General features: G+C 38.5%; 1 protein-coding gene across 5 annotated transcripts in view; it reads right to left on the bottom strand.

The window, feature by feature from the left end:
* The window catches only part of csnk1a1 (casein kinase 1, alpha 1), a 60,268-nt gene extending 33,205 nt beyond the window's left edge, over positions 1–27,063 (bottom strand). For 3 of the 5 annotated variants that reach the window (XM_070962736.1, XM_070962733.1, XM_070962734.1), the window contains exons 1-4: positions 26,312–27,029; positions 25,963–26,069; positions 16,503–16,629; positions 15,827–15,925 (exon numbers count right to left, since the gene is read on the bottom strand). In XM_070962736.1, the coding sequence (XP_070818837.1) occupies positions 15,827–15,925; positions 16,503–16,629; positions 25,963–26,069; positions 26,312–26,434 (456 nt within the window). In that variant the 5' untranslated portion in view covers positions 26,435–27,029. Of the gene's footprint in view, positions 1–15,826; positions 15,926–16,502; positions 16,630–25,962; positions 26,070–26,311 lie in introns of all 5 variants that reach the window. The other 2 variants (XM_070962735.1, XM_070962737.1) reach the window with 2 other exon arrangements.
* Positions 27,064–27,824: the final 761 nt, after the last annotated feature.

A 27,824-nucleotide genomic window follows, 5' to 3' on the forward strand; every position in this document is an offset into this window, starting at 1 on the left:
TCACACAGCCTCTATCCACCTTAAGTCACAGTCAGCATGAGTACAACAGACACTTCTGGTTGCACCCACATGGTTTGCTCCCTTTGATACAACTAATAGTGTCCTGCATGACTAGGATGTGCACCTACTTCTGTATATCTAAGGCTGGACCGACACAGGCAAAAAAAATCCACTTAAAATCATTGGGGTACAGATGTGATCATTCTGGCCATCAGTCTAGAAGAAACCACATGACTGTGATTTTCTTCTGTCAGGACAACCATGGAAAGATCGACCATGTCCAACCATACGCCAAAAGTGTCTTTGGAGTCATAGAGATGTTGAACCTTCTGACAGTGACAATAAAGGCCAGTGCAGACAGGCAACACCATAGCTCAGAAAAGTCCTGAGGAAAAGGGGGGATCTGATAGCCAATGGTTAAGAGCCCATAGTTGACCATCCTCCACCAGCAAAACAAAGAATGCATTTAAATTATGTACTCACAAAAAAACTTAAACAGGCCCTGAAGAGTGAATTCCTTACATTGATACTATTTAACTGGGTTGTTCACAGGCCACCACTAACAAAGAGTTCTATTTTTTTGTTTACATGACAACGTAAATCATACGCATCTAAAGAGAGACAAGTAATTTGGCCAAATCTGTACTGGAGATGGGTTAGAATTTAAGAAATGTGGGTAACAAACCATCTAGAAATTGGCTTCCTCTGGCAACCATCTGTATCAGATGTCCTCTGATATCCTGTCGCCTTACCAAAGCTGAACTCAAACTCGTCATTGTATAATGGAGGACGGCTCCATACATACGATTAGCTGTGAAATAATATGTGGCGTTTATTGCAGGGCCTCTTTACATTTTACAAATTACAAATGTACACTTAAAATATTCATGTACTGGAGCAAAAATTACTACAAGAAGTACCTGAGTAATTACATACGCTAGATCATAGGCTCTAGAAAAAAATGTAGCCAGTGTTCCTCCAACATAAACTGTGGGCTGCTCAGATAAATTAATGGCTGCCAAAGTGTATTTGGTAATATATTTTAGTAAACTGTGTGAAGGTCCTATTGTAATACAAGCAATTACTATCAGGGCCTCAACCGGTGCATGAGTGCTACTGTAATGCAAGGAATTATTTCTTCTATGCCAAAATGAATCTCATTTTTAAAGGGCTAAAGGTGCTCAAATGCTCAAAACTTTGAAAAGCGGTGATAAAATCTATATTGCCCAAGGAGGTGCCATAATAGCTTGATAGTGCAACCTAAAATACTTCAATGTAGTTGTGCATTTCACCTAGATAACCTAGGTGGCAAAGCACAGGTATCATGTTCAGGCAAAAAGCTTTGCAGCCATCCATATCCTAAACCTAACAAGTCAGCCACTTAGAATTTACTGTGCAAGATATTACATTTTCATAATTTGATGTACTTCTCACTGGTTGACTAGATCAACTTAAAATCTCAAATCTTAAAACCCATAAGACCTAGATGCTGGCATGGTGCAAAAATGATGTTTTCATCGAATGGCTGCATGGCCAAGGGGGTACAGGGCCTGTTCATTGCTGCTTGCAGCTTTAATCTCAACACTGTATCCCAAAGGAAGGTAAGCAGATCATTGAATAAGGAACTGTTGCAGCTTAGATATCTGCATAATCAAAAGAAATGTTCTGTCATATTTATTTGTCTGGTAGAGGACACAATTTGTGAATGACCATAGTGTTGGATATCAGTATCAATTTCTTGAAATAAGGATTGAGGAGTTATATTGAAACCAGTTCAACTGCAGAAGCAAACATATCCTTCAATCACATGACTGTTTTTAGCAGTTGCAGGCCATGATGCGTTGGATGGCATTAGCTGTTTATGTACATAGTAGAAATTGAAATGAAAAGTGTGTCTTTTGTTGCAAAACATTTTGGCTGTGTAAACATTGTGCCAGTACTAAATAAAAAGGGGGCACAACTATATTTTAGGTATGGTTTGGCTGTTTCTAAATTAAATGTTGATTGTTATTAGTTGAAGAAACTACTATATTGCTGTGGCTCTTTCGAAGCATGTCACTCAGTGTGTCCAGGAATTTTCCTGGGGTGCTGAGCACAGTGAGGACCAAGATTTGGTACTAGCACCAGGAATAGAACAATCGGGATGTAACAATACCAAGAAGTCACAGTACGATAATAGCTCAATACAAAGCCCACAATTTATTGCAACATTAAACAGAATGAAAAATTACTTGAAAAAGTGTCTTTTATTACTAAATTACTGTATACAGCATTTTCTTATTCATAAAAAACATGTTTATAACTTAAAGTGCTTCTGCTTTCCTTCTTTCCTTCTTTAAAGTAAAGAAAACGCATGTAGTGCAAAAAAAAAAATGGCATGAATTGTTACTGGCAATGAATGATTGAACAATGTACAATTTCAAAACAAATACATGCAATCACTAGCAGTTCTATTATGGCACATTGGAACAAGTGGTAACACTGTCGCTTCACAGCTAGAAGGTCCCGGGTTCGATTCCTGCTGTGGGCGCTGGTGGCGTGTCCTCCACCATGCCTTCCGTGCCTGCTGCTTGAGGAGTTTGCATGTTCTCCCCGTGTTCACCTGGGGTATCCTCCTTAAAAAAAACCCATTAAAAACATGCAAGAAGATCACCACCTGACCGATGGTGACAAACAAGAACTGGGTCCACGGGCGCAGCTCTCGGCTGGCAGCCCACCGCTCCTGGTCTGCCGCGGAGGAAGGACATGACAGGATGGGTTAAATGCGGAGAAAGCGATGTCTTTCTTTCTTTCTTTCTTTCTTTCTTTCTAATAAAATAAAAGAGCTGTTCTGACTTCTGGTGACGCAAGCAGCCAAGTAACCACGTTTTGCTGGAGCTCCAACACAGCCTTTTATTTTTCGAAATCTTTCATTTTTAACAACCTAAGTTAATACAGAGCATCGACTCTGTGTAATGTCACTAAAGCATTTTTAGGGCGATTCGACTGGCAAAATGCCTCAGAAACAAGCTAAGAGGACTATGGGAGCTGCAGAACATTCCTGGGGCTTGCTACGCCATGCTGTATCCAGCTTCACTCAGGGTCATAGTGAATGACTCCACTAAAACATTCCACACTCCGGGCAAAGTGTCTGCCTATATTGACTCTCTAAAACTGTCATAGATGCATCCATTGTGATGAGTGTTAGCGCCAGATTCAACTCTTCTGAATGGGACAGTTTGTCTGTTGCCCAAATAAAGTAAATGTTCTACTAAGTTTAGTAAGAGAGATGGGATGTTATGTTATTACATTAAGCGTGTTGTCCTATCTCACTTGGCAATATTTTTTAAGGTTATGTTACTATAATAATTCTTACGCATTACTCTCTTAACTGTTTCCTTTAAAAACAAACTAACTAACTAGCATATAGGCAGTTTATCTGTCATGAATATGGATAAAATTATGTTTATGTTCTTATCCTTATGTGTATAAAGGTGTGCTGCCTCTGAGCTGATATGTTTGCATCCTTCAAAGGATCTAGGGACCATCTACCTCAGAGAGCCTCTGTATTAGTTTTTTTTCTAACCTCTGCTTCTTTGAGAATCTGTGTCACTTAAGCTTTTGTCTCTTGGTACAGAACTGATATCACTGAGCAACTCAAGTGTGGCCTTGGTGGAATTTGTATATCTTGGCTCCATGTGTACTCACCTCCAAAATCCATCGTTGTCAACTATAGAAAACATCCTTCGGTCTTTGACTATATATTCACTGATGCATCTTTTTATTTCTTCACCTCTCTGACTCTTATGGGGAAGCAGGGCTCCAAATGCTTCTTTCAGGCTCCTTTGGCCTGGCTGAAGCATTTTTCTTACAGTATGTTCTTATTATTTGAGCTTTTCTGGGTGGTGATGTGCCAAATGGCTTCTCATGTTTGATGCATTTCCCGTAATAGTTGACGATCAGGCATTATTTGCAAGTTGAGTTGCATTAAACAGTTTTCTTTCTGCCTGTCTGTCAGTTCTTGAAATGGGAATGGGGGCAACAATTCAAACATTGAGTAGTTACAGCACTGAAGCCCATTCATTTTCTCAAGCACGCTCCCTGGTAAGTTGACGAAATGACTGTACTTTTGCCATTTTAATGCATTAGCTGACCTTTCATGCATCTACTCGGTTGTATTTTATTTAGCCAGCTTTAGTTCATGTTTACCTTGAGATAATTACAAGCTGGATTCTTTTTGCAATTACCTAGCATGAGCAACACTTCACTAGATACCACAACCAATTGGCATACCTCAAATTGATAGCAGTTATTGATATGTGGTTGGCATACAAAGTTTATCTTCAGTTATTAGATTTGTTGTTAAAATGAGCAGCCGTTCCAACCTCCACCTGGCTTTAAACCCTACTGGAAGCATTTCAGAAGCAGAGCTGATTGTGCTGCTCAGGATTTGTTTATTTGGTCATTTGTCATTGATTTGTGTTTCAACCAAGGAGTAAGCAGGTAACCTAGGTAATTTGTTTTGGCTGCTTTAATTGTGTTTATTGTTGATATATGATTTGGAGTCTGCACAAGGTGTTTATTTTACAAATTTACCAGTCTATGCTGTTCCTGAGTCTGACTTCCGGCCTATCTCAATCTGTTCTGTGCATCGAACAAAAATGGGACTCAGGACTCATTCTCTGCAGAGCAGATCAGGGAATTGCTTCTGGGATGCTTCTGAAACGTGCCACGGCATGCCTGGTGGAATTGCAAGCATCGTCTAGAATGCTGTGATCAGCTCCTCTGACCACACTGTGGGCAGAAGACAGCGCACTCGTGCCCAGTAGAATTTAGTGGTTAGTTGCAACCAAATAAGTATGCTTGATTCCAATGAATGGCAGCTGGTTTAAATAAGATAGCATAGCTAGCTTATATCTAGCAAGGTTGTTCCTTGGTTACCTCAGTCACTGCACGGTTTGCTGTACGGTCCATCAGTTACAGGTGATAAAATCAGCAGCATAAATGTGGATGTCAGAAATCCAATTAATTACAGGATTTGTAATTAATTAATCTAATTAATCGCATTTTAATCTCATATCTGCTAAAGGTCCCCAAATAAAGAATTTGAATTCTAGGACATTACAATTCACTGACATTCACATTACAGCTGGTGAATTCTTTTCATCACCGTAGTTCTCGACGGTAGCTGGAAATTAGAGTCAGATGACGCCATCTGAAACGCCTCTTTTAGGCCCTCATCTTCCACGATTGAAATCAGCCTGCAATCAGCAGCAACCCACTTTGCGATTGAGTTTGTCAGTTTTTCTGTCGTGGCTTTGCTCATTCGTTTTCCTAACTCAGCAAGTGTGGGTTGGTGGAGTGAGCTCACAGTAGCACTAGCGGCACTAGCAGCAACTATATGTTTAGCGTTTAAATGATAATTCAGGCTGGAGCTGCTACGGTGATAGGAAAATTCTTTTTTACACAAGGTACAAATCACTGCGTTCTTGTTAATAGTCCCGTCTTTTTCCTAATTATAAATAAACTTGCCGTTCAAAGGTCCAAGTAGGCTTGCCTCGCTCTCCGGCGTCGCATCCATGTCTGTTGTCACCCTGCTTTTGACTAGTGGCGCAGGTAGGATGCGACCTGCCACTGCAGCCTACGGGTCACTCAAAGGGCCAAATTTAAAATGCTTGCGCATTGACTTGCCACTCATGATTAATGATAATTAATGTTAATTTTTATAGCGCGTTAATTTGCAGCGTAATTAATTAATCTAATTAACGCATTAAACTGACAGCCCTAGAATTAATATTATTTTTATTGCTGTTACACATACTATAGAATAACATAGCTCCTCATGTTCATGTCTAACTGTATAATAGAGAAAATATCATTGCATTTCCTAGAAAACATGGCTTGAAGACTTGGAGAACGTAACAAATGAGAGAAAGATCTCAGACTGGTGATTCCAACTTTCTCTGAAAGAAGCACATGTATATTGCTTGTTAGGGACACTTTGATCATGTCCCATGTATTTGGACAATAACCCACTTTTGGATACTCAGTCCTTCAGCAAATGATGAGGAGTTTAGAGTGTAGACTTGGATCTTTATTATGTAGGCTCTTATTATTTGGTCATCAAATTGAAAGAATCTGCAAATAAGTACTACATGTCGACATTTCACTTAGGTTTATAGGAACTTGTCATATAACTTCTGGTCCTCTGAAATTAAAAGTCAGCTATAAAGACTATAATTATTAAATAGTCCACATGATCCAACCAACAGAATGGAGATTAGAGTTTGCACTTGAAGGCCATAGTTATTATTCAATTTCACATTCTGTACTGTACTTACGTAATCTCAACTACAAGAAAATATTTGTGGAACATTGGCTTTTGGTGTGCACTTATGTCCTCTAATTAAGTAATCTTGACGTTGTATTATCTTTCTTTACCATTCTCAGTTTTGTCTAGCAGTGACAAGCTCAACTTAACACCTGGTCTCCTCTGGGGCTTTTGGCATGGTCTGCTTCTGACAGTGGGATGCTCTCACCCAAAAATTCGGCACTCGCAGCCAGGTGGCCAGACTGCCTTTTCTTTCAACTGCTGCAGTAGAAGAATGTAATGGCTCTTTTGAACACTTGCATGCCTGTCCTGGTCCACTTTCCTCCATTTTATTCTTACTCTGGGAGGTTGAATAAGTTTTGTTGTCAACTTCCCTTTCAAAGCGCATCTATTTCCTACCTAGATATATTGTAGAATAAAATGTTTTGTTGAATGGAATAGGTTCCCTTTCTATTCCTATTGACCAAACATCTTTCCTGGCTTAAACTGAGCAGTTGCTGGCATTCATTGATATTCACTTGCTGTACAATTTTGTAAATGTGTTAAATTCAGAATGTGAGTAACTATCACCATAGATGCACAAAAAAATGCATACATACAGAAAAATCAGTGGTGGAAGAGGTGCTCGTTGTGGTTGTGGTCTTTTTCTGAAGTAAATTAACAATACCACAGTGTAGAAAAACTCCTAAAAAGCAGTCCTGCACTCAAAACTTTACATAAATAAAAGTATTGAAGTATTAGCATGAAAATGTACATACAAACTATTCTGCAAAAAGTACTCATTGTGCAGAATGGCCAGTTTCAGAATAATGTGTATTATATTATTGAATTATAATTACTGATGCGTTAACACGTACATTACTTTAATGTTGCAGCTGGTAAAGGTGGAGCTATTTCTTTCATAATGTACTGCTGGGAAGCTTCTGAATTTCATTCCTCGGGATCATCTTACATTGTCCATAATACATAAGTTATTTGTTGAGCACATTTGTATTTTTAGTCGGTTATTATCTGATTACTCAAAGTAAGCGAAGTTCTAAATGTAGCGGAGTAAGTACAATATTTGCCTCGGAAATGTAATGGAGTAGAAAGTAGCAGAAAGTGGAAATAATAGTACAAGTAGCTAGAAATGTACTTAAGTACAGTATTTGACGAGTTACATTCCACCTGTTATAAATGTATTCCATTTTATGAGAGCAGCCCCCCTTGCTTCCAAAATTATTCATACCCCTGGCAAAGTATGACTTAGTCACTTTTATTCAAACTGCAAGTTTTTTCTTGTTTGGAAATCACACAGACGTTGTTGACGTCACTTCTCCAGATAGGGCACACAAAAGTCCGCTTGGCCTTTGCAAATGCTCATCTGGACAAAGAAGACTTTTGGTCTTCTGTTTTATGGTCAGATGAAACAAAAATGTAATTGTTTGGCCACAGTGATGTATCTTTCATTTGGCGTAAAAATGGAGAAGCCTTCAGCCCTAAGAACAACATCCCCACTGTCAAACACATTTGTGGGAACCTAATGCTTTGGGGGTGTTTTTCAGCCAATGGACCGGGGAACCTAATCACAGTAAACAGTAGGGATCGACCAATTATCGGCCTGGCCGATAATATTGGCCGATATTCGGCATTTTTTCCACCGATAAAATTACTTAATGTTTTTTAAAACGCGCTCCTTTGGCTCTGATGTGTCTCTCCGCCCGAAGTCACCACTCTTGGCTGTGTAACAATGTCCCGCCCACAACCCTCACTGATTGGCTACATGGCACAAGTGAGTAAGTGACCAATCGACACTGAAGCCTCTACATGTGGTGCCACAGACACGGAGAGGCAGGCAACTGCTCCGGTTATCCAGCTGAGATAAGGCGACAGAGTCGGTCGAAGTTGCAATAAAAACCCTCTATGATGAAGTTTTAAAAACACCACAACCTTATGATTAATTTCAGTGATAACATGCAAGCCCAGAGTTGAAATTTCACCGACCTACTTGTCTAATCACATCAAGCATACGACTTTGCAAGATTAATAGTGTCACGCACCAAAAAAAAAAAAAAAAGACATAACCAAGTAAACATGACCTGAAGCTCCTTATGTAACAATAATTAAAAAAAAGACATAACGACATACCGGTAGGTAGACTATAGCAAATATACGGGAGGAAAACCTGCTGAATTCCACTGTTTGGCTCTGGAGATGAAACTGTTCACAACTTCAACAATGCGTATTTTATGATGACCCACCGCAACGTTATAACTGCTGCAACCGCTTTATAGCTGTGGCCAGATGCACAATAATAACATAGGCCCTATCGGTTACTGTTACTTCGTGGGAATAATAAATCTCTGTGTCTCAGCCCGTGGGGCGGCTCCTGGTTTATCAGTAAACAACACCGGAGGTGATTATAGCTGATAAGTTTAACAGTACTACACGCTGACGTTGTTTACAGTCACCTCTCCCTCAGTGCTCGTGCTCTCAATACACTATGATGCAGCAACGTAACTACTGGTGTTAAATGATCGTCTTTTTGCCTGTCACTCATAAAGTCCAGAGACATGAGTCAGGCAGAGAGCACACGTCGAGGAGATTTATTCTCAGTGTGTTTTGTTCTCAATCAATAAATTTACCGTTGCGTCTACAACTCACATGTGTAATGAAGCCTTTATTGTTTGTATTTACATTTGCGAAGTGCCTTATTCTTATTTATGTAATACGACATACAGTATAAGCACAAGAGTTAACATCTACCCTACTGTTCTGAGATACAGAATATGCCTTTATTACTCTAAATACATACAAATAAATACAATAATAATAAATAAGGAACCATAGGTGAAACTCTGGGAGCCCCTGAAAGTTTAATCTTTATTTACGCTCATTATGCTGTTTTATGTAAAAATTTAATCTGAAAAGCAACTACTAAAGCTATCAAATGTAGTGAGCCAAGGTTCCTGCCACCCTCTTTACTGGTTTGCTCTTAATCATTAAGGGAAAGGGAAAGGAATCATTAATCATCACTTTTTGTTTTAAAATAATTAAACTTAAAGGCATTTCAATTTCGATTTTGTGTTTGTGTTATTTTACAAAAAGTTAAGATCTTTTCTTTCAGTGTACACAAAACAAACAGTATACTGTATTCATTCAAGTCCCAGCTGTGTTAATCTAAATTTTGACACCAAAATTTTCATTTTTACTGCAAATGAATATCGGTTCTAAATATCGGCTATCAGTTTCACTTGATTATTAATAATCGGTATCGGCCCTGAAAAATCCATATCGGTCGATCTCTAGTAAACAGCACCATGAAAAAAGAGCAATACTTCAAGATTCTCAACAACATCAGGCAGTCGGCAGAGAAACTCGGCCCTGGGCAAAGGTGAACATTTCAGCACGACAATGACCCAAAGCGCACAGCAAAAGTGGTAAAGAAATGGTTAGCAGAAAAAAAATTTTATGTTTTGCAGTGGCCAAGCTAGAGTCCTGACTTGAATCCAATTGAGAATCTGTGGAGGGAGCTTAAGATCAGAGTGATGGCATGAGACCCTCCAACCTGAAAGAGTTGGAGCTCATCGCTAAAGATGAATGGGCAAAAATACCAGTGGAGACATGCAAAAAGCTGGTCAGCAAGCATAGGAAGCATTTGACTGCTGTAATAGCCAATAAAGGCTTTCCTATTGATTACTGAGAAGGGTATGAATAAATTTGGACGTGACTTTCTATTCAAATGTAAATAAAAGCTGAGAAATATTTTTTTTCCCACAATGATGCATCTTCAATGTAGTTTCAATGAAGACAGAATCTTGTCGTTGCTTTTCTTGCATTTATTCACCAAACTTCTTTTCAGAAACAAATAAGTATGTAAGTGTGTGAACTCACCCCCTGGCAATCAGTTCATTCATAACAGCAGTGGGAATCATGGTGATAATGAGGAGGTGCACTTGTTTTGTGCATCTGGGTAGCTCCAACATGCCCTTTGTACATTGTCTTATTATCTTCTGGGAGATGTCTGTGTCATTTCCAAAGAAAGTCAAAATTTGCCAAGGGTATGAATAATTTGGCCTTGACTGTATTTTTTTGGAAAAAAAAAGGAAGTAGAAATTCATGAAAACTCCAACTGTAAAGCATGGGGAGTGGATTGATCATGCATTGGGCTGTTGTTGCAGCCAGAAACATGGTAAAGACTTCACTGGTATAGAGAGGAGTGGATTCAATGAAATACCACCAAATTCTGGGATCAAACATCACGCAGTCAATCTAAAGATGAAAAGAGGACAGCTTTTACAACAGGATAATGATCCTAAACACACCTCAAAATGCACAATGTACTACTTCAAGTCACAAGCTGAAGGTTTTGCTATGGTCCTCACAGTCCCCCAACCTAAACAGCCACAAGATTCTGTCATCTGGGTCATGTGCAAATAGGCAACTGGACTTGGTTGTGGAGACTTGACAACATCCTGCCTCTCATCAAAGGGGCTTTTTCAGTTCTTACTGACTGGTGGGGAGTAATTAACCTCTGTGGGGCTATAATCACAGTCATCGATGCAAGTTGAGACATTGGTGGTCCTGGCTGTGTAACTGTGGTGCTAAGACTGTTCTGCTGGGGGAGCCATCAAGTCATTTTACCACACCCACGCACAAGACCCATACAACAAATATTCATTACTTCAAATGTGCATATATACTTGTCAAATGAGGTGATTCCAATTCTAATGTCAAGTTGTTTCAAAACACACTTTGCATGTAAGGCAGCGACTGAAGTTGTCATAATATGACCAATGGTTAAATAGGATCACAATTACCAAGTTCTCCATTGATGAGGTATGTTCCGGTTATGTCCTTGTCAGGGACGCATTGGCATTTACACAATAAATGATATATGGTCATATGTGTCCTAGGCGCATCATTGAGTGATTGGATCGCAGTGTGTCTTGGTGGTCATTTACAGTTGCATTTAGCACTGTCCACCTATGATCCGATCCAATCCAATCAACCGAGATGCATGCTAATGCCAGGTGTAAACACAGTGTTTGTTGTGTGGGTAGTTAGAAAACCAGCATCATTGTCCAACATGCAGAATCAGTCATACTGTATTGTGTGGCCTGCTATATTCAAAACACTGGTGAATTACATTAGATATTGTGTTGAGGAGATTTTATCTTCTTTCATTTTGTTTTGGCATTTCAGTTGATAGTGGACTGCAGGAAAACAATTTGAAAGCATTGTTTTATGGCTTCTTGCATTTATCAGCATTATTGCAGACAGACTGTGAGGGTAAGTTCATTCAAATTGTGCAAAAATATTCAGTGAAACTACTACAGATTCAATAAAACTAAACAAAATACTATTATGAATGCTCCTTTATCTTAAACCTTAAAAACAGGAGCAAAACGGAAATTAACTGACAAAAAGGAACTGGCATCTCCTGAATTACATGTGTGAGGCCAACTGTGGTTACAATTTCATCTGTCCAATACTGTAAAGAACAACAAACTGACACAAAGCAGCAATCAAAAAATAATGTTGCCTAAAATATGGAGAGGAAGGACATGGACTGTGAAAGCTAATTTGTTGCATTGTTTTGAATTGTAGTGTTGAACTGAACAATGTTAAGGTCTATCCATGTTTTTGACTTGTTTTAGTGTCTAAAATAAACTATTTTACTAGATTGTTGTCTCTTGACAAATACATCATAAGTCTATTCACAATTAATACATTAATTTTGTGTATCAAAAAAGACCAAACTGTCTTTTCTCAATACAATCCTTGATTTTTGTCCTGTCTGAGCAGATAAACTTTTGATTCCACGTGGAAACTGACTTCTCATGATTCTATTCTGAAAAACATTGAGTCTAAACACCATTTTGAAGAAAGTGACAGCAATTTGATATTATCTATTTAGAATGTCTTTGGATTATTGATGAAACACTAGGTTGGTCATAATCACATTACAATAATAAAATAGACAATACATAAGTAAATCAGTTAATAAACTGCAAATTAACCCTGCAAAGTGATTAAATGTATTAATATTGGCATATTTATTCCAGGACACTTGTCAAGCAACCTCTGGATCACAATTACGACTGGTGGCAAGTTGCTTGGCAGATACTCAGAAACAGAGTTGAAAAAGAAAGGATCAGTGCATCTTAGCAGCAAGGACTGCATGTGTATTGTGGACCTTTTAAGAGAGGCTGTAAAACATTTATACAACAGACCCCACTAGAGTTGGGCGGTATCCAAATTTTGATTTGGTCAAACCTTTCCCACATTTTCCCGGGGTATACGGTATTACCGAGAGTAATTAGAAATCACTTTGCAGGGCAGCATGATATGCGCGCAGTTCAAACGGTCAATGCTCACGCTAAGAAGCACCAATCCTAACTTGTAGCATACCAAAGTAACAGGGAGAAACTCAGCTAAAAGCCTCCACCAAGCATTGCCACCCAAACAAAACATAATTCATACAAAACAAAATTAGATGCGCATGTAACAAAAACACGAAAATAGCGCACGTCAAATGTACTGCATCTGCTGATTTCACCACTTCAGGCAAAGCACAAAAGCCCAGTATCATATAGCAGAGAATCTGATGATCACGAAGATGTCTGCCTCCTCAATGTGCGATGAAAACTCGACAAGCTAACAGCCAAAGAGTAGCAGAAAAAAACTTTGCTAAATCATAAAGTATGTCTTACCTCTGCTGTTTTGTGGTCAAAAGCTACATTCCAGTCCGAAAAACGCTGCTAATGTCTCCTCCTATGACTGTGTTAGTCTGAGATCAATCACGAAGGTCCTGTTTGTTTACATAAAGAGGAGGGGGTTTCTAGAATGGAGGGAGCACTCTTCATTCAATAACCTATCTCTGGGGTTACTCTGGATTGTCATAGGTGTTTCTACGGTGAATTTGGGTGGGTCACTGAACTACTGACCGGTGTAACCACACAGTTAGTTTCACCGCTCCATCTCATGAATGAGCAGAGCGGTCACAGAGGGCTCTGCTGAGTAGTCCCAAGTGTCATTTCACTGTTTTATTTGCATTTGGTCCTTTTATGAGAGCTAAGAACAATAGCAAGCAGAAAAAAGGCTGAGTCTTTTCAACAGAGGAGTTTTTCTGTATGCTTGGACGAGATAACGGTACTCTGCCCACCTGGACATATCTGTGTTAAAACATCTGTAAAACTGCTCAGGTCACCTTTTTCTCGAGTAAAAATTCAACCAGTCCACAAAGTGGACTTCATTTTTGTTATGATGATGCTACAATTATGTTAGGCCCCTATGGACCCCTATGACGGCAATGAAACTGATACCGTTGCTATTTTTAGATACCGTGGGATACCTTATTACCAGACTACCGCCCAACCCTAGACCCCACATCGGTAACTCTACCTGCTCTTCACCAAGATCTTCAGGAATGTCGCATGGGAGGGTAGCAGGCCCTTGCACAGCAACAGGGCCAATTTCAGCTTAAGGATTCCAGCCCAAGTTAAGCTAAGTCCACTGTTAAACTGATTCCTAACCAATTTTGTGCTATTTCTGCTTCATTTATGTTACATAAATGCTGAATGGTGTACTGGCACAACATAGTATTAGTAACATTGTTCGGAATCATTTTAACAATATATATGAAAAGGTTGGTTTAGCATTCAATCCCCTAGATTACAGTTTCTTGGAATGGAATTCTCAGTCCAGAGTTAGCCCTAATGTTGGTACTAGTGAATGGGCCAACAAATAATTTCTTTTTATATTCATTTGTGTCATTGTCAATGTATTACCATCACCATCAATTTTACAAATGTAATTTAGTTTTAACCATGTCATTTTAGACGCAGGCAACCTTATATCAACTCTACGGTTGCCTGTTATCTGTACAAATAAAAGACAACATTGCTGAACCTAACTTTTGCTACGTAGGATGTGAAAACTTTGAACTCGATTTCTCCAAACCACTTCGAATGCAGACGAAGCCTTAGAATTTCATGGTCACATATTTTAGTATATTTCTGATTGCTACCGATAACTGTTTAACCTGTGGTCTTGTAATTTTCACACACAGATGTTTATGGAAAGCTTAAACTTAAAAAAATCAAATCAAATCACAATAAAAGTTTTTTATGTTGATATCTTGACACTTAATGAAATAGACAATAATAGTGCTGTTTTAAATGAAACCTAAAACTAAATGACAAGTTAACCGAGTATGAATCTAATACTATTTAACTGCAGGAATTTTACTTCAAACTTGGCAGTGCAGCCATTGAAGTTTTTTTGTTCATAGTGTGTGCACCATGAAAGAAGCACTTTAACTCTGCTATTTAACACTATTAACCCCTTCACCATTTTTACTAGTTATGTCCACTCTCTTTTTAAGATTATTTTACATACATGGTAATAATGTTGCTGATGCTATGACCAGGCAGTGCTGTTGTCAGTCAAAGAAGTGATAAAAGTACAACATCTGATTACTGTTTAGGTAGGCTTACAGAAAACTTTGGCATGGACCAAGAACAAGGATTTTCTCAAACAGTGACAGTGAGTCAAATTCATAGCCATGAAAACTTTATCAAAGTAGTAAGTATAGATATGACATCCCCACGAAAAGATCATTTCTACAGCTAAATTTGCACATTTGAGAATACTCTCAGCGAGCTCTAACTTGGCCAAAAATTTTCTAGCAAGGAGCTCTATCTTATGAGTGATTTAGGAAAGTTCTGAGAGCAACTGTGAGCAAGGAAAGGCCAGAAACTTTTACCTTAGTGAGGTGTTGTTGCTAGGTATGACACACTACTTTAAAAAGGTGTGACTGGTTGATAAATATAAATGAAAAATAAAAATAGATAAAAAATAAAAATACACTCTTAGTGATAACTGGTATAGAGTGGACAGTGAAACTGATAGGGGTAATCACAGAATTTAATTTCTTATTAGGACAAGGTGTATTAATGAACAGTGTTTTATGTAATGCACATCTCTGTTGAACAAATCGTAAGCCATACTTTGAAAGCTGCCTACAAAACAGTTGAAAACACAGGTCTACTTGTGTAGTAACTTATTCACATGCTAATAGTTATAATACTATTTGCTTTACCATGCTGGTAATTTTAGGACTTAATTTGATATACCTTTTAACAGGGGAAAAAAATGGCTGAGCTTTCATCAATTTCGGTGGTTGCTGGTGTTACGATGTTATTGATGGAAAACATTGAGTGTAGATGTGAGCAAAACTCTAATCAGTACAAACTGAAAGTCCTCCTCCCCACTCCAAACAGGTTTTCACTTTAGGAGTCCTCTTAAGGGCTAAGATGCTTTGTGGATAAAATTGTTTCTTTGGTGTAGTCTTCATTGTAAAGTTTGAAACTTTTGTCACTCAGAGCATCTCTCTGAATCATGAAGCTTTATGAACAGGGTCCCAGGGCTGTGGAATTAACGAGGCTACTACAATGTACAGCTGTCTGCCAACAGCTAGAGGCCTTCAAAAATGCATACTTACAGTATTTAGAGGACCTGGACTGGTCTTACCTTATTACAGTGACGGCCGATGCCCATGAGAAAGTTGTCTGGTTTGATATCTCTGTGGATGAAGTTCTTTGTGTGTACATATTCAATTCTGCTGATCATCTGAAGATGGAAAAAAAGGACACCGTTATGTATTTCACAAATTTAATTCAATTTAATTCAATATTCCTTTATTCGTCCCGCAAGGGGAAATTCCAATTTTACAGCAGCACCACTAAAGTGGATAGAATAGTAAAAGACAAGTGCATGCAAGTTTAACACAACAAGTATCTACAAAAGGGTTGGATAGAAAGAATGTCATCCTAAAAAAAACTGTAAATAGTATTTACAGACTGTTATGTACCTGTTAGTTACTGTCCTCTCAATTCTCTACATGACAGACTGAAATGTGTTTACTTTCAAATAAAGCGGATCAATCAATTCAATTTTTTTGACAGCTTATCCTGTAATAACTAAAATATCTTGAAGCCAATGACGCAGCATGTGCTACCCCAGGTTCAACAGATGCTTTGTTAATTTTATAATTCACACATGTGGTTTCTTGCTATGACAGGTCACAATATCTGCTATGAAAAAGCCTACTCAAAAGACCTGCTTGTCTTTGGACTGTGGAACTTGAGTAGCCACAGAAAACCCAAGCAGTGATCATGCTTACTCCACACAGATAGCAGGTACCTACCTGGTCTGCCAGCATAAGGACCGTCTTCATGGTGAAACGGCGAGAGCAGAAGTTGAACAGGTCCTCCAGACTGGGTCCAAGCAGGTCCATGACTAGGACATTGTAGTCTTTCTCTTGGCCATACCACCTGGTGACACAACAGTGACATGAGAGTTGTTCTTTGGTCGTTCTCGATAAATCATAGCACATTATCTGAACTGACATCACAGACAAACCACTGATCTGACTCTGAGCTTCCTTGTGAAAGGGTTCAAAAACATTTTTAGTTATCATTTCAGCAAAAATTAGACTAAATTACCTAACCAAGGTCTACCAAAAGTAAAAATGATAGCCGTTCTGGAACCATTTGAACCATCATTTGGAAAAACAAATGGTACCACAGCATGAAGCCTTATACTCTACAAATAAAATACACTCTTACACTCTAAAAATAAAATAAATAAAAACTGGTAACAATACCAAAGAAACTGTAAACTAACCTAACTGTAAAAAAACTATTATAATATAATATTTTCCTGTTTTCTCTAACAGTGCATTTAGGCTTCATGCACTCTACATTGTTAAAGGTATTTATAAGTAAACTTTGCTATATTTGGAGGCCATTTACTATATTTATCACTAAGATTTGTGTGTAATATTGCTGTTATGACTGAAATTCTTGAGGAGCCAGAGCTGTAAATAACCCAATGAAGTCACATATCAGCATGTTCAGAATTTCACTGGCTATTCAAAGCATCAGTCATCTTCAAATTCGGTTGTGATTGGCTTGGTCTTAACAGGTGAGAAGGACTCAGACTGTTACCAGCTTCTCTAGTTGCTAGGCAAATGAGGTGTCATTTGAAACCTGAGACTCCAGAGAGTAACTGGAGGCAAGATAATCAGCATGCGTTTCTCAAAGGAGTAATGGGGAAAACACGGAAGACAAGGGGAAGACCAGTGCATTACCTGCTAATTTGAAAGGAGAAAACAACTTCCTATGGAATGTTATCTTGTTTTGGACTTAATATCTTCACTGCAGTGGCACATGTGGATCTTTGTGGACATTACCAGACCATTTTTGTCAGTATTATTGATCTGTGGATCACTGAGGCAACTCAAGGATTATGTCTCTCAATGTTGCGTTAATTTTAAACACAGTTGTTTGTCTGCTGTTGTTGTTAATTGTGCCCTTGTGATTGTATCTTGAAGGGGTTTGCATCTACTGTTTCACTGGAATTTAAGCTTTCTCACAGTGTACAGTATAAACATAAATGTAGCCTTTGTGTCAATAGATGGGAAGAAAAAGTACAATGAAAAATGTTCGGATTAGCTGTCTGTCGGAATGTTACGAGGTTTCAAGTGCGTGGTCCCAGGAATTGTTTACTGAGACATCAACATCTTTACTATTCCTCAGAGGTGAACCTAGTTTGGTTGCCCATGCACAATGGCAAAAGATACACAAGTCAAATGGGTTACAGCAGCAAATACATGAAAGACATTAGGGGTGCATGTGCATTCGCCCTGAACTGCTGGATATACAATGTTTGGTTCAGTATGCAACTTCCTTGGTTCCTCGGTCACACCCTGTGACCCAACCAATTGCTGTCAAAATATTTTGTTTACTTCTCTAATATGTGGAACAAAAATCCCAAAGCACACGTTTTGCCTGGAAAGTTCTGCCAGTGCATCAATTGTTGCTGTGGCATGCTAGTCACCTTAGCCCGGTTAGTCAAACACAATCAGTGGCTGCTGCCAATGGCAAACAAGTGAGAGATCAGAGCTGGAGGGTCATACCATGACATAAATATCTACTGTATGGAAGCATTGCAGGTTCCTGGTTACTCCCGGCCACCAAATGGGAAAAAAATCCCAAGATTGATATGGAAAATAGTGTGACTTTACACAGTTTTCGCTGCCTCTCTGATGTCCGCTCTGTCTCTCGCTTCTGATTTAATGGATTGCGGGTAAACTAAAGAGGAGCAAGAGAGAGGGTGTGTACCAGAAAAGCAGCAAAGACAGCATATTGAGCCATAATATTTTCACATCTAATTCGGGAATCATTTTGCCTGCCTTTATGACAGATGAGATTTGAGCTGGGCTTCATACTTCAAGTAGCAAAATGGAAACATAAATCAATAACCTCCTTTTGAAAACCTTTTTTCTTGCATATGCTCCATTGTTAGCCATTACATTTTTTTATAGTATACAAACTAAATTTGTTGCAAGCAATTAAAACCAGGTCTATTTCTTGGGGAAAGACTAGCTATTATCAGTGATGATGTTTTCTTCAAAGGTACCAAGTCTCAGAAATATCACAACCCATTCAGGGGTACAACATGACAAAGGCCAAGCATATGTTGGTATCTGAATGGGTCGTTGTGTGACATAATGTAGTTCTCACATTAGCTAAAGATTAATCAAGAAAAGAGATTTTGTGACAACAAAGACTATTTGGTCTGATAGGGACGCCTTCTGGGTGCCTCCTCTTTGAGGTATTCAGGGCAATTCAAACTGGATGGAGACCCTGAGCTAGACACAGAACACGCTGGAGCTATTCTATATTTTATCTGGCATGGGAATGCCTCGGAATCACCCAGGAGGAATTGTGAAGTGTCGCTGGGGAGGGGGGTTGTCTGGACTACCTTGCTTAGCCTGCTGCCAGCGCTAACAAACCCCAGATAAGTGCAAAAGAATAGATGGATTCAAAGACTATCTCAGTTTCTCAGATTAGGATAAATGTCATTCAATAAGGCTGGTGATGGGTGGGGAATGTGAAGCTCAGCCATAATCACATACACATACTAACATTGTTTAAAAATGTGTATTACACAATCAGACCTGGAAATAGGTCAATTTTAGGACAAGGCCACTTTGGCCTTTGATAAACAAAATTTGTCAGGGCACTGTGTTGAAAATGCAGGGCCACCAAGGCCAAAACCAATGGCGAACAGTAAGCTATAATTACATGTTATGAAGACAAAACAGTATAATTAGGACACTGTGTATTGAAACAGTACTGAGTTTATTAAAACTGTAACCTAAATGTCTGACTTTTCCACAAAACGCTGATTGTTTTTTTAAAAACTCATTAGATTAATTGCTATTGTTATATTTCGCTGATAAAATTAAGACTACACATGGGCTATGGGTGATCAAGATTAATCTGAACAACTTTGAAAAGCCATGCAATTATGGGTATTTGAGACAGCTCATTAGAGCAGTCACAAAACTGACTTAAAACTCGATTTAAACAAAAACACTGAGGAGAAAGTTCTTCTCTTTTCACCACTAGATACACTGCAGACATGCATGACATACTGATAACAACTTTTTCTCGGTGAAAAGTTGTTAATGTAATAAAATGTATATGTAATAAAAGTGAAGCTAAAAAAGGCAATGAGAATGCTGACCTTTCAAGTTTCATCAAGAGTCACCAATATCATCAAGCACATGATGTTTAGGAAAGCAGTTTAAAAACACATACATAACAGACAACCATTTACTGCATAATCTAGTTAGAAACTAAGTACAATTAGCTTATAATTAACCTGATCAACCACTGTCAGTAATCAATACCAACACTGTAAACTATTAAACCAATAAATATCCATAGTCAATAATCATACTTTAGCAGATATCTAGTTTTCTGTGATGGTAACAAAGTGCTAAAAAATATACATACATATACATGCATATAGTTGTATGAACATACATACATTAATACATATACATTACACAGAAGCTCCCTGTGTTCTCCAGGTAAAATATTGTAGTAAACTACCTTTAAGAAATATGACATATTGACAAAATGCTTCTGCAAAAACACACTACTCTAGAAACACAAGAAAAGGCATCATACATCGACACTCTTGTCAATTCAGCATTAATGTAATCCATGAAGATGAACTGTATTTCCATACAAATTTAACAGATTCTGCATTTTGTCCCAAAATCTCAATCTCAGTTATCAGTCTCGGTTATCATTATTTTTGTGGGGGTCAAGAAGGAGGGGTGAACCATTTCAGAGATTACAATTTCTCACTAAAATGTATGCTGGTTGGTGTAGCACACAGATGCAAGTAATAGACATATTTGCTGTGTTGCTTCACATGTGGTTTTAAATTAGGAAATCCAGAGGAAGTCACAATCAGTGTTAAAAAACAGAAAGAATGGGGAAGGGACAAACTATGACAGGTTGTGACTGTACAAAAGGTAAGCCAGGTTGTAGGAAGCTTAAAGGAGGGGCAGCAGGACCAGCAGGTTGGACAGGCTCTAACAAGACTTTGTTGCAACATGAAGCCAGAATTTCCAGCACAAAGATGAATGAATAGAATAGTCCTTACACTACAGATGTAAAAGCTTTGCTTCTGAACCTGAAGAAAAAGTGGGCCAAAACATCCACAAAAACTGCTGTTTTTCTCAGCCTCAACTGATATTAATTGTCCTATCAGAGGAAAATCTGGTTAATAAGCAAATCAATCAATTTATCAGTAATAAAAGGGACAACTTCTTCTATCCAGCACAATAAAAAACAGCAGTGGTGCACATGGCCCGAGGTTTACAACCCATTATTATAACTCAATTCCTGGTGCCTACCTCTTACTTTGCCAGTGCTTGGATTCTACAATGGCAATGAGGTGTACACAAAAATGCACAAATGACATCCAACCCATGAGTGGTTATATCCATAATAGCAGTTACCTCACAAAGCAGTAATTCGTAAAGACGGTATGTGTGTTCAAAGTTCAGGTATCAACCAGGTCATCATGGTGTAGTGGCTCCACAGTTACTGTCTTCATTCAAGGCATGTGCCAGCTGTAGCCAGATATGGAACGGGGGAAGGAAAATCGATACCAGCAAAACGCTGGCATTTTTCACCTGTTTTCTGTCTTTGTCAGCCATTTTAACATAACATCGGTAGAGACTTCATAAAAAAATGTCATAAAAAAGTAAATGACTATCAACAGCTTATAAGACTAATGTCTAGTATATCAAATATATATCAATTCACAAGTATTTTCTGCAGACAACTACACTTTGTCACAGGCACTTGAATAATCTTAGAGCAGGGTAGGAACTATACCACACCCAAATGGCCCTTTTCAAACGGTTTGCCTCAGTCCCACGGCTGTCCCCACTAAGAGTGCTGCTAACCAACGGAGGATGGTAGGAGGTTGAGGTGACAAAATTCACAATACGTTTGTGTGGAAAGGCAGTTTATCTTTATGGATTATACTAATGCTGAATGAACTGTCAATTGCACCTTTATGATGCTGATGCTGAATGCTCAAGGAGACTGTTGGCAAATTGAAATTTTATCTTGTGTTTTAGAATAATGTGTTTTTGCGGACAGGTAAGGAATTGATGATAGGTCATATTTCTTAAAGGGAATATGGTGTAATTCGTTTAATTCAGAAAACAGTCTATTTTTTTTTCTCATTACCATAGAAACAACAGATAACTGTTGAAAGTATGACATGGTTCACAAACATTCATTGACTGTAGTTGTTTATGGTTTACATAATACAATCATTTGTGTTTGTGTTGATGACTGACAGTGGCTGATCAGGCAAATTATCAGATAACTGTACTCAGTTTCTAGCATCCGTATGCTGTAAATGGTTGCCCTTTGTTTGAACATTAAAATTAGTTTTTCACCCAAAAACCGGTAATACTTCTCTGTATGATCACCACTTTCTGTCAGCTGTTGGGTATCTGATGTGTATTGAGTGACAAGTCGGAACTTGTAGTCTCACTTTGAGAAGTTTCACATCTGTTTGATTAATGTCTAATGTGCAAAAAGGTGTTTGTAATTTTTGTGACTGCTTATGATCTTGGACTCCAATGCACTGAGTAATGAAACTTGTTCATATTAATCTTAATCACCCTTACAGATTTTATAATCAAAACATAACAACAGCAATGTAAAGGTTGGTCACATTCTTTAAAAAACAAAATCAAGTAGCACCTTCTGGAAACAAAGTGTTAATTTAAATGCACTCAATCCACTTTTTGAATACACTGACTCCTAATTGTTTTTTGTCTTCATAATATGTATCACTTACTAAAACACAGGTGTTACCTGTGGTTTTGACCTCAATGCCATACATTTTGCCTGGATGAGGCCATAAATTTGTATTTATTGAAGGCCAAAATGGCCACGCCCTTAAAAAAATGCTAAAATGACAGGCTGGTGCCAAACACACCACCTAGAACACACAGCAGGCCGATTATTTTGATTCCCCCAAACTAAATCAAATTTTAGCTCATAGAATAGAGGTAATTCATACAGTCGCTCAGGAGTATTTCCTTTTCTACTAGTGGTGAATCAGGCCATGATAAGCAGCACAACTTTAACCATGTGCCATCATCACCAGTGTCTATACTCAATTAAAAGCCTACGGTCAATTACAATTTTTATTCTCTTCTTTTGCATAACCTTCTCACATTTGTGCTATTTCAGGAGACTAGACAAACATTGTTGTCTATATTGTAACAGACAGTTGAGAATCCCTCAACTAGGGATGCACCGATACAGATACCAGTATTGGATATCGGATCTGATGCTGTGCTCATGTACTCCCAAGGCTTTCCACAACGACACTGAGTAGCCAGCCAGAGGAGAAAAGCAACCAGCTAGTCCTTAAGAAAAAGTCTGCAGTTAAGGCCCAAATTTGGTGGCCTCTGGCATATTCTATCAATTACTCTGACATTTAATTATTGTATCTTTAAATTAAATATTGTAAATAGCAATTACTATTTAAAAGCACACCTATTCCTGAAAGATCAGAGCTTTCATAATCAAAATAAAATGTACACGCACGCACACACACACACACACAGGAACTGAAACAGATAGAGGGTCACGTTTCTCTATCATCATGCTTGAATTTTTTCAATTGGAAGCTCGTAAAATTTACATGTATAAGGAATTACAAGTTGTTAATCAAAAACTCTTCATGTGAATCAAAAAATAATATAATCAAAAATGCCAACTGGACTTGAATGAACAGACAGCTGTTTGGGCGGCACGCAGCATTTATACAAGGCTCTGGTACTCGCAACTGCAATTATAAAAACTACTCCGAAACCACCTTGTAGAAATGTGGCATTAACCTCAGAGTAGGCAGACAGGATGATCAATGTAAGCAGTGTGTAAATATTTTAGGATAAGCACTGATGACAAAGGTAGAGCAGCCTGCAAACTATGCTCTGCTAAATTCTCAAGAGGAAGGGTGAAAAGCATCTCCTTTAACACAAGCATTCTCATAAAACACCTAAAGAACCAAAAAAAAAAAAAACCCTGGAGTTCAAGGAGTTGGCTAATGATAGCAGCAGGAAACAGAAATGCCCAAACTTGCAGCAAACACCAGAGAAACAGGACAAAATCTGTTCTGGCTCCATTTGAAGAGTTGGCCCAAAAGGTGGAGTACTCAGGGATACTTCAGCATTAAATATGATTCCTGCTGTTACACCGCTCAAGAGACTTTTGACCAAAGAAACTAACTGTCAAGAGATATATCAATGAGATGGAAAAACAACCCACTCTACTGCATTGCAACTGTACTCAATCCAAGGTAAACTAAGTGCACACTTACAGAATCATTTGTCTTTTAAGATATGTTCCATTACATTGCTAAACAACAGCAATGACGTGAAACTGTGTTTTGAGTAAAAAATTTCCTTTTATTTTTGTAACAGTGTGACATACTGTCACCACAAGAAAAACAAGATAAATCGTGTGGTGTAAATTTTGGATCATATCACTCAACCCTATGAGATCCCAACGCTGGTCACACCTCTCTTGCTTCCGGAACCCCAGAATGCTGATATCATCATTTGGTTCAATGTGAAGAAGCAAAGCAAGCAAAATGACAGGTCTTTACCGCAGTATTGTGGGTTCTCCGAGTGATAGAGGCTTAAATTTTCAGGTTTTGGATTTTGCATTTTTAAAATAAGACAGATGGTGATGGTTGGTGTGACTTTAGGAAAGTAACACACGTACACTGGGCAACATAAATAATTTCCTCATCAATACGAAAAGCACAACAGTGGCCAAAATTACCCACTTCAGTTTTTTTTAAGTATGCAATGCTGTCAACGATGACCAATATAGTATATCAGTCCTTGACTTTCCACAAAATTGCATCAAACACATGCAATATGAATAGACTCATTGGTAATCAAACACACACACAAACTGAACGATGACATTACTGACCATTGCTGAGTAATGCCTAATCCACTGTTGGAATTATAACATGCATCTCCTGTCAACTTTACCAAAAATGTCTAACAGTAATGAAATTTAAATGTATTACCTTAATGTTGCAGAAAAGAGAATGACAAAAAAAATGGAGGGAAAAAAATGTAAAAACAGATTTTTTTTCTGTGGGACTGAGTATACAAAAACAACAATGAAAACAAACAGAAAACAAACAAACACACACACAGTTTTGGTTGGTGTGAAATTGTTGAGCAGGAAGTTAAGCCTTTGGTGTCTGTCCCTCACTCAAAACATGTGTATACCAACTAATTTTGCTGCCATGATAATGAAATGAATACTAACAATTTATTGCATTTCTGCTTGTCCCCAAATTAACCTTTTCCCTAAATGAGCATTGATTGCAAATGGCTTGTCATTGTTTACTGAACTTTTGTATATTATTTACCTGTTATAGCATGCACAGAACAATTTCAATAGTTTACTGTACTTTGGTACATCTAGTGGCCAGTATCACAGTCTTCCTCAATGGCGACATGCACACAATATATCCCTTCTAAGCAATAAACAGTATGCTAATTCATAGGAGTAACAACTTAAAAGTAAAACCGCATATTATATGAATAGCAGTACTGTATATTCTATCATTGTCGTATTGGGTAACTGAGGCTTAGCTTGTGACTCTCCAACGCTAGCGTTTGCGCTGGTCGACTGTTACCAATTACTTGAACGCTACAGAACATGTTGTGTGAACCCTTAAAGATTGGCAAGGCAAAAAAGAAAAAAAAAACACTTGAAATCAAGCAGTGAAAACACGCGTTTACTGTGAGGCTAGGGTTGTTGTTTTCGATTCTAAGCTCCGCCGCCATTTTCTAACAGGGTAGAGGAGGACATGTTGGGAGCTCAACACAACAAAAGAGGAGCGGCCATTTCCAACTACATAGTTGAATTTCCTCACCCCTGTAAGCTACTATTTACTATAAAAGTGCATATCTGGGATCTAACCAGGACTGTTGATACAGATGTAAAGCGGAAACAGGCCGGGTTTTTCAGCGTTTGCCTGAAATACAGCTTCAAAACAACAGACGAACTTATATTACGTTAGGAGATTAGCAGGCCTAATGCAACCAAGGTTGAAACCACTTCCACATTAGTTAGATTTTTTTCCAAAGTAAACTTTACCACACAAATATATACAATAAAATGGCTACTCCTTTTCGGTAACGACAGCACAATGTAAAAAGATTTTCTCCTTACCGGATGTGTGGAATCCCGACACCACCTTGTAGGATTTTGTACAGCTTACTTTCGTATAACAACTGGGGATGTCTGGCTTTCTGTGATTCCAATTTTACAGCTACCTCCTGAAAATGGCACACACAGAAACATTTAGAGCTCTGTTGTCACTGCGCCGGTTAAAGTAAGGACAAATGACGTGGCACATGCAGCAAACTGAACAATACCATGTAACGCGTTGCAACTTACAGCTTGATTGCTGTAATGATTGGATTGTTAACTTATAGAGCTAGTATTTATGACTTGGCTATCAACTTTCCCACAAGAATATGAGTCGAATATAGATGTTGCTGCAGTTTATTAACATTACCTCTCCATTTGTGATGTTGATGGCCAGATAAATGTCACCGAAAGATCCCGATCCAATTTTCCTGACAAGCTTGTATTTTCCACCGACTATGAATTCGGCCTTGGAGCCACTGCTGCTCGCCATAATGTCCACCAAATGACAATCTCAATCTGACTCTCTTCCAGAAATTCTGTGGCAGCCCGGTTGTCACAGAACAGAGTCCTGTATGTCCAGTTCAAGTATATACTAGCTGTTACTCCAAACAATATTACTAACAACTGACGTAACCAAGCTGGAAAATAGATTTGTCTTGGCGCTACTCACTTTACTCATAGGCTACGGGCTACAATGGATCTTCGTAAAAATGAGGCCTCCTACCGGAATACCGTATCAGTGTCTAAGTATATACACCCAAAACTAAATCCGAAAAAAGCTTACGGCCTTCGTCAACTACCCAGCTACCTCGAAGTAGCAGCTACTGAAATCTAACGTTAGCTGACATTAGCATCAAGCTAACGCTGTCGCAAGGACCGCCGTGGAAAAATGTCCGGACCTCCTCCGTGCTGAGGGGCAGAGACTGCCTTTTAATTACGTCTCCGATTAAATTCCTGCGTTTTTGATCTTTTCAGTCCTTCAAGAGCGTTTTCGGCCAACTTTAAGGGTCGCAACCGTCTGTTCAAAGCGCAACCCACTCACTCCGCCATCTTGTCTTCTCTACCCTTTCTCTCAGCTGGTTTCCGTTGGAGGCGATTAGCTGAGGTTAGACGTCTCATGATCCCTTCCAGTGCTATCGGAAATATTATAATCAAGACTCGTGACCTACATCAACGCCACAACAAAGTTTTACATAATTGTGACTGGAAATGGAAAGCTATTCTATATGAGGTCCAAAGTGTACACAGCCAACAGCTGCAAGGTTGATTGTAAACAGAAGTTAAGTTCATAAAAGCCGTGCTAAAGCATCCATTGCTTGCACTTTGTCTTGTATTTTCTGCTCCAATGTCTTTTTACTTTAGATTTCTAATTTCAAATATAAAAGCTGCAACCATTAATGTTTCAATAGACTCCAGCTGTTTGTACAGAGCCGTGTTTACAGCTGTGTTTACTGTCAGGTTCGACCCTAAATAGTATAAATTCGTTCGACCCCACAGGTCTTGAATGCACCCACAGGTGGTATTTACGACTGACGTTGAAATAGGCTGCGTCATGTCCCAGCCAGTGTGTTGTTTCGTTAATGTCCCCCTTCTGTCTGTTATTGCCCCCCCCCCCCCCCCCACACACACACACACACTCACTTTCTTCACCTTTGAAACTTAATTTCTCGTAGTTGATAACCCCTTCCAAAAATACATATCAACATACAATGGTTTGTTTTATGTTGATATGACAACATAACAATATAAAAAAGCTTATACTTGCCAATTCCTGAAATGAAAATAATGATTCCAACTTTCATTTCGACTGAACACATCTCTATTAACCACATAAGAAATCTGATTTCATTCACCTTGAGATACTATCACTGCAAACTACA

Source organism: Chaetodon trifascialis, chromosome 5, assembly GCF_039877785.1.
Source record: "Chaetodon trifascialis isolate fChaTrf1 chromosome 5, fChaTrf1.hap1, whole genome shotgun sequence".
In the NCBI taxonomy this organism is placed as follows: Eukaryota; Metazoa; Chordata; class Actinopteri; order Chaetodontiformes; family Chaetodontidae; genus Chaetodon; species Chaetodon trifascialis.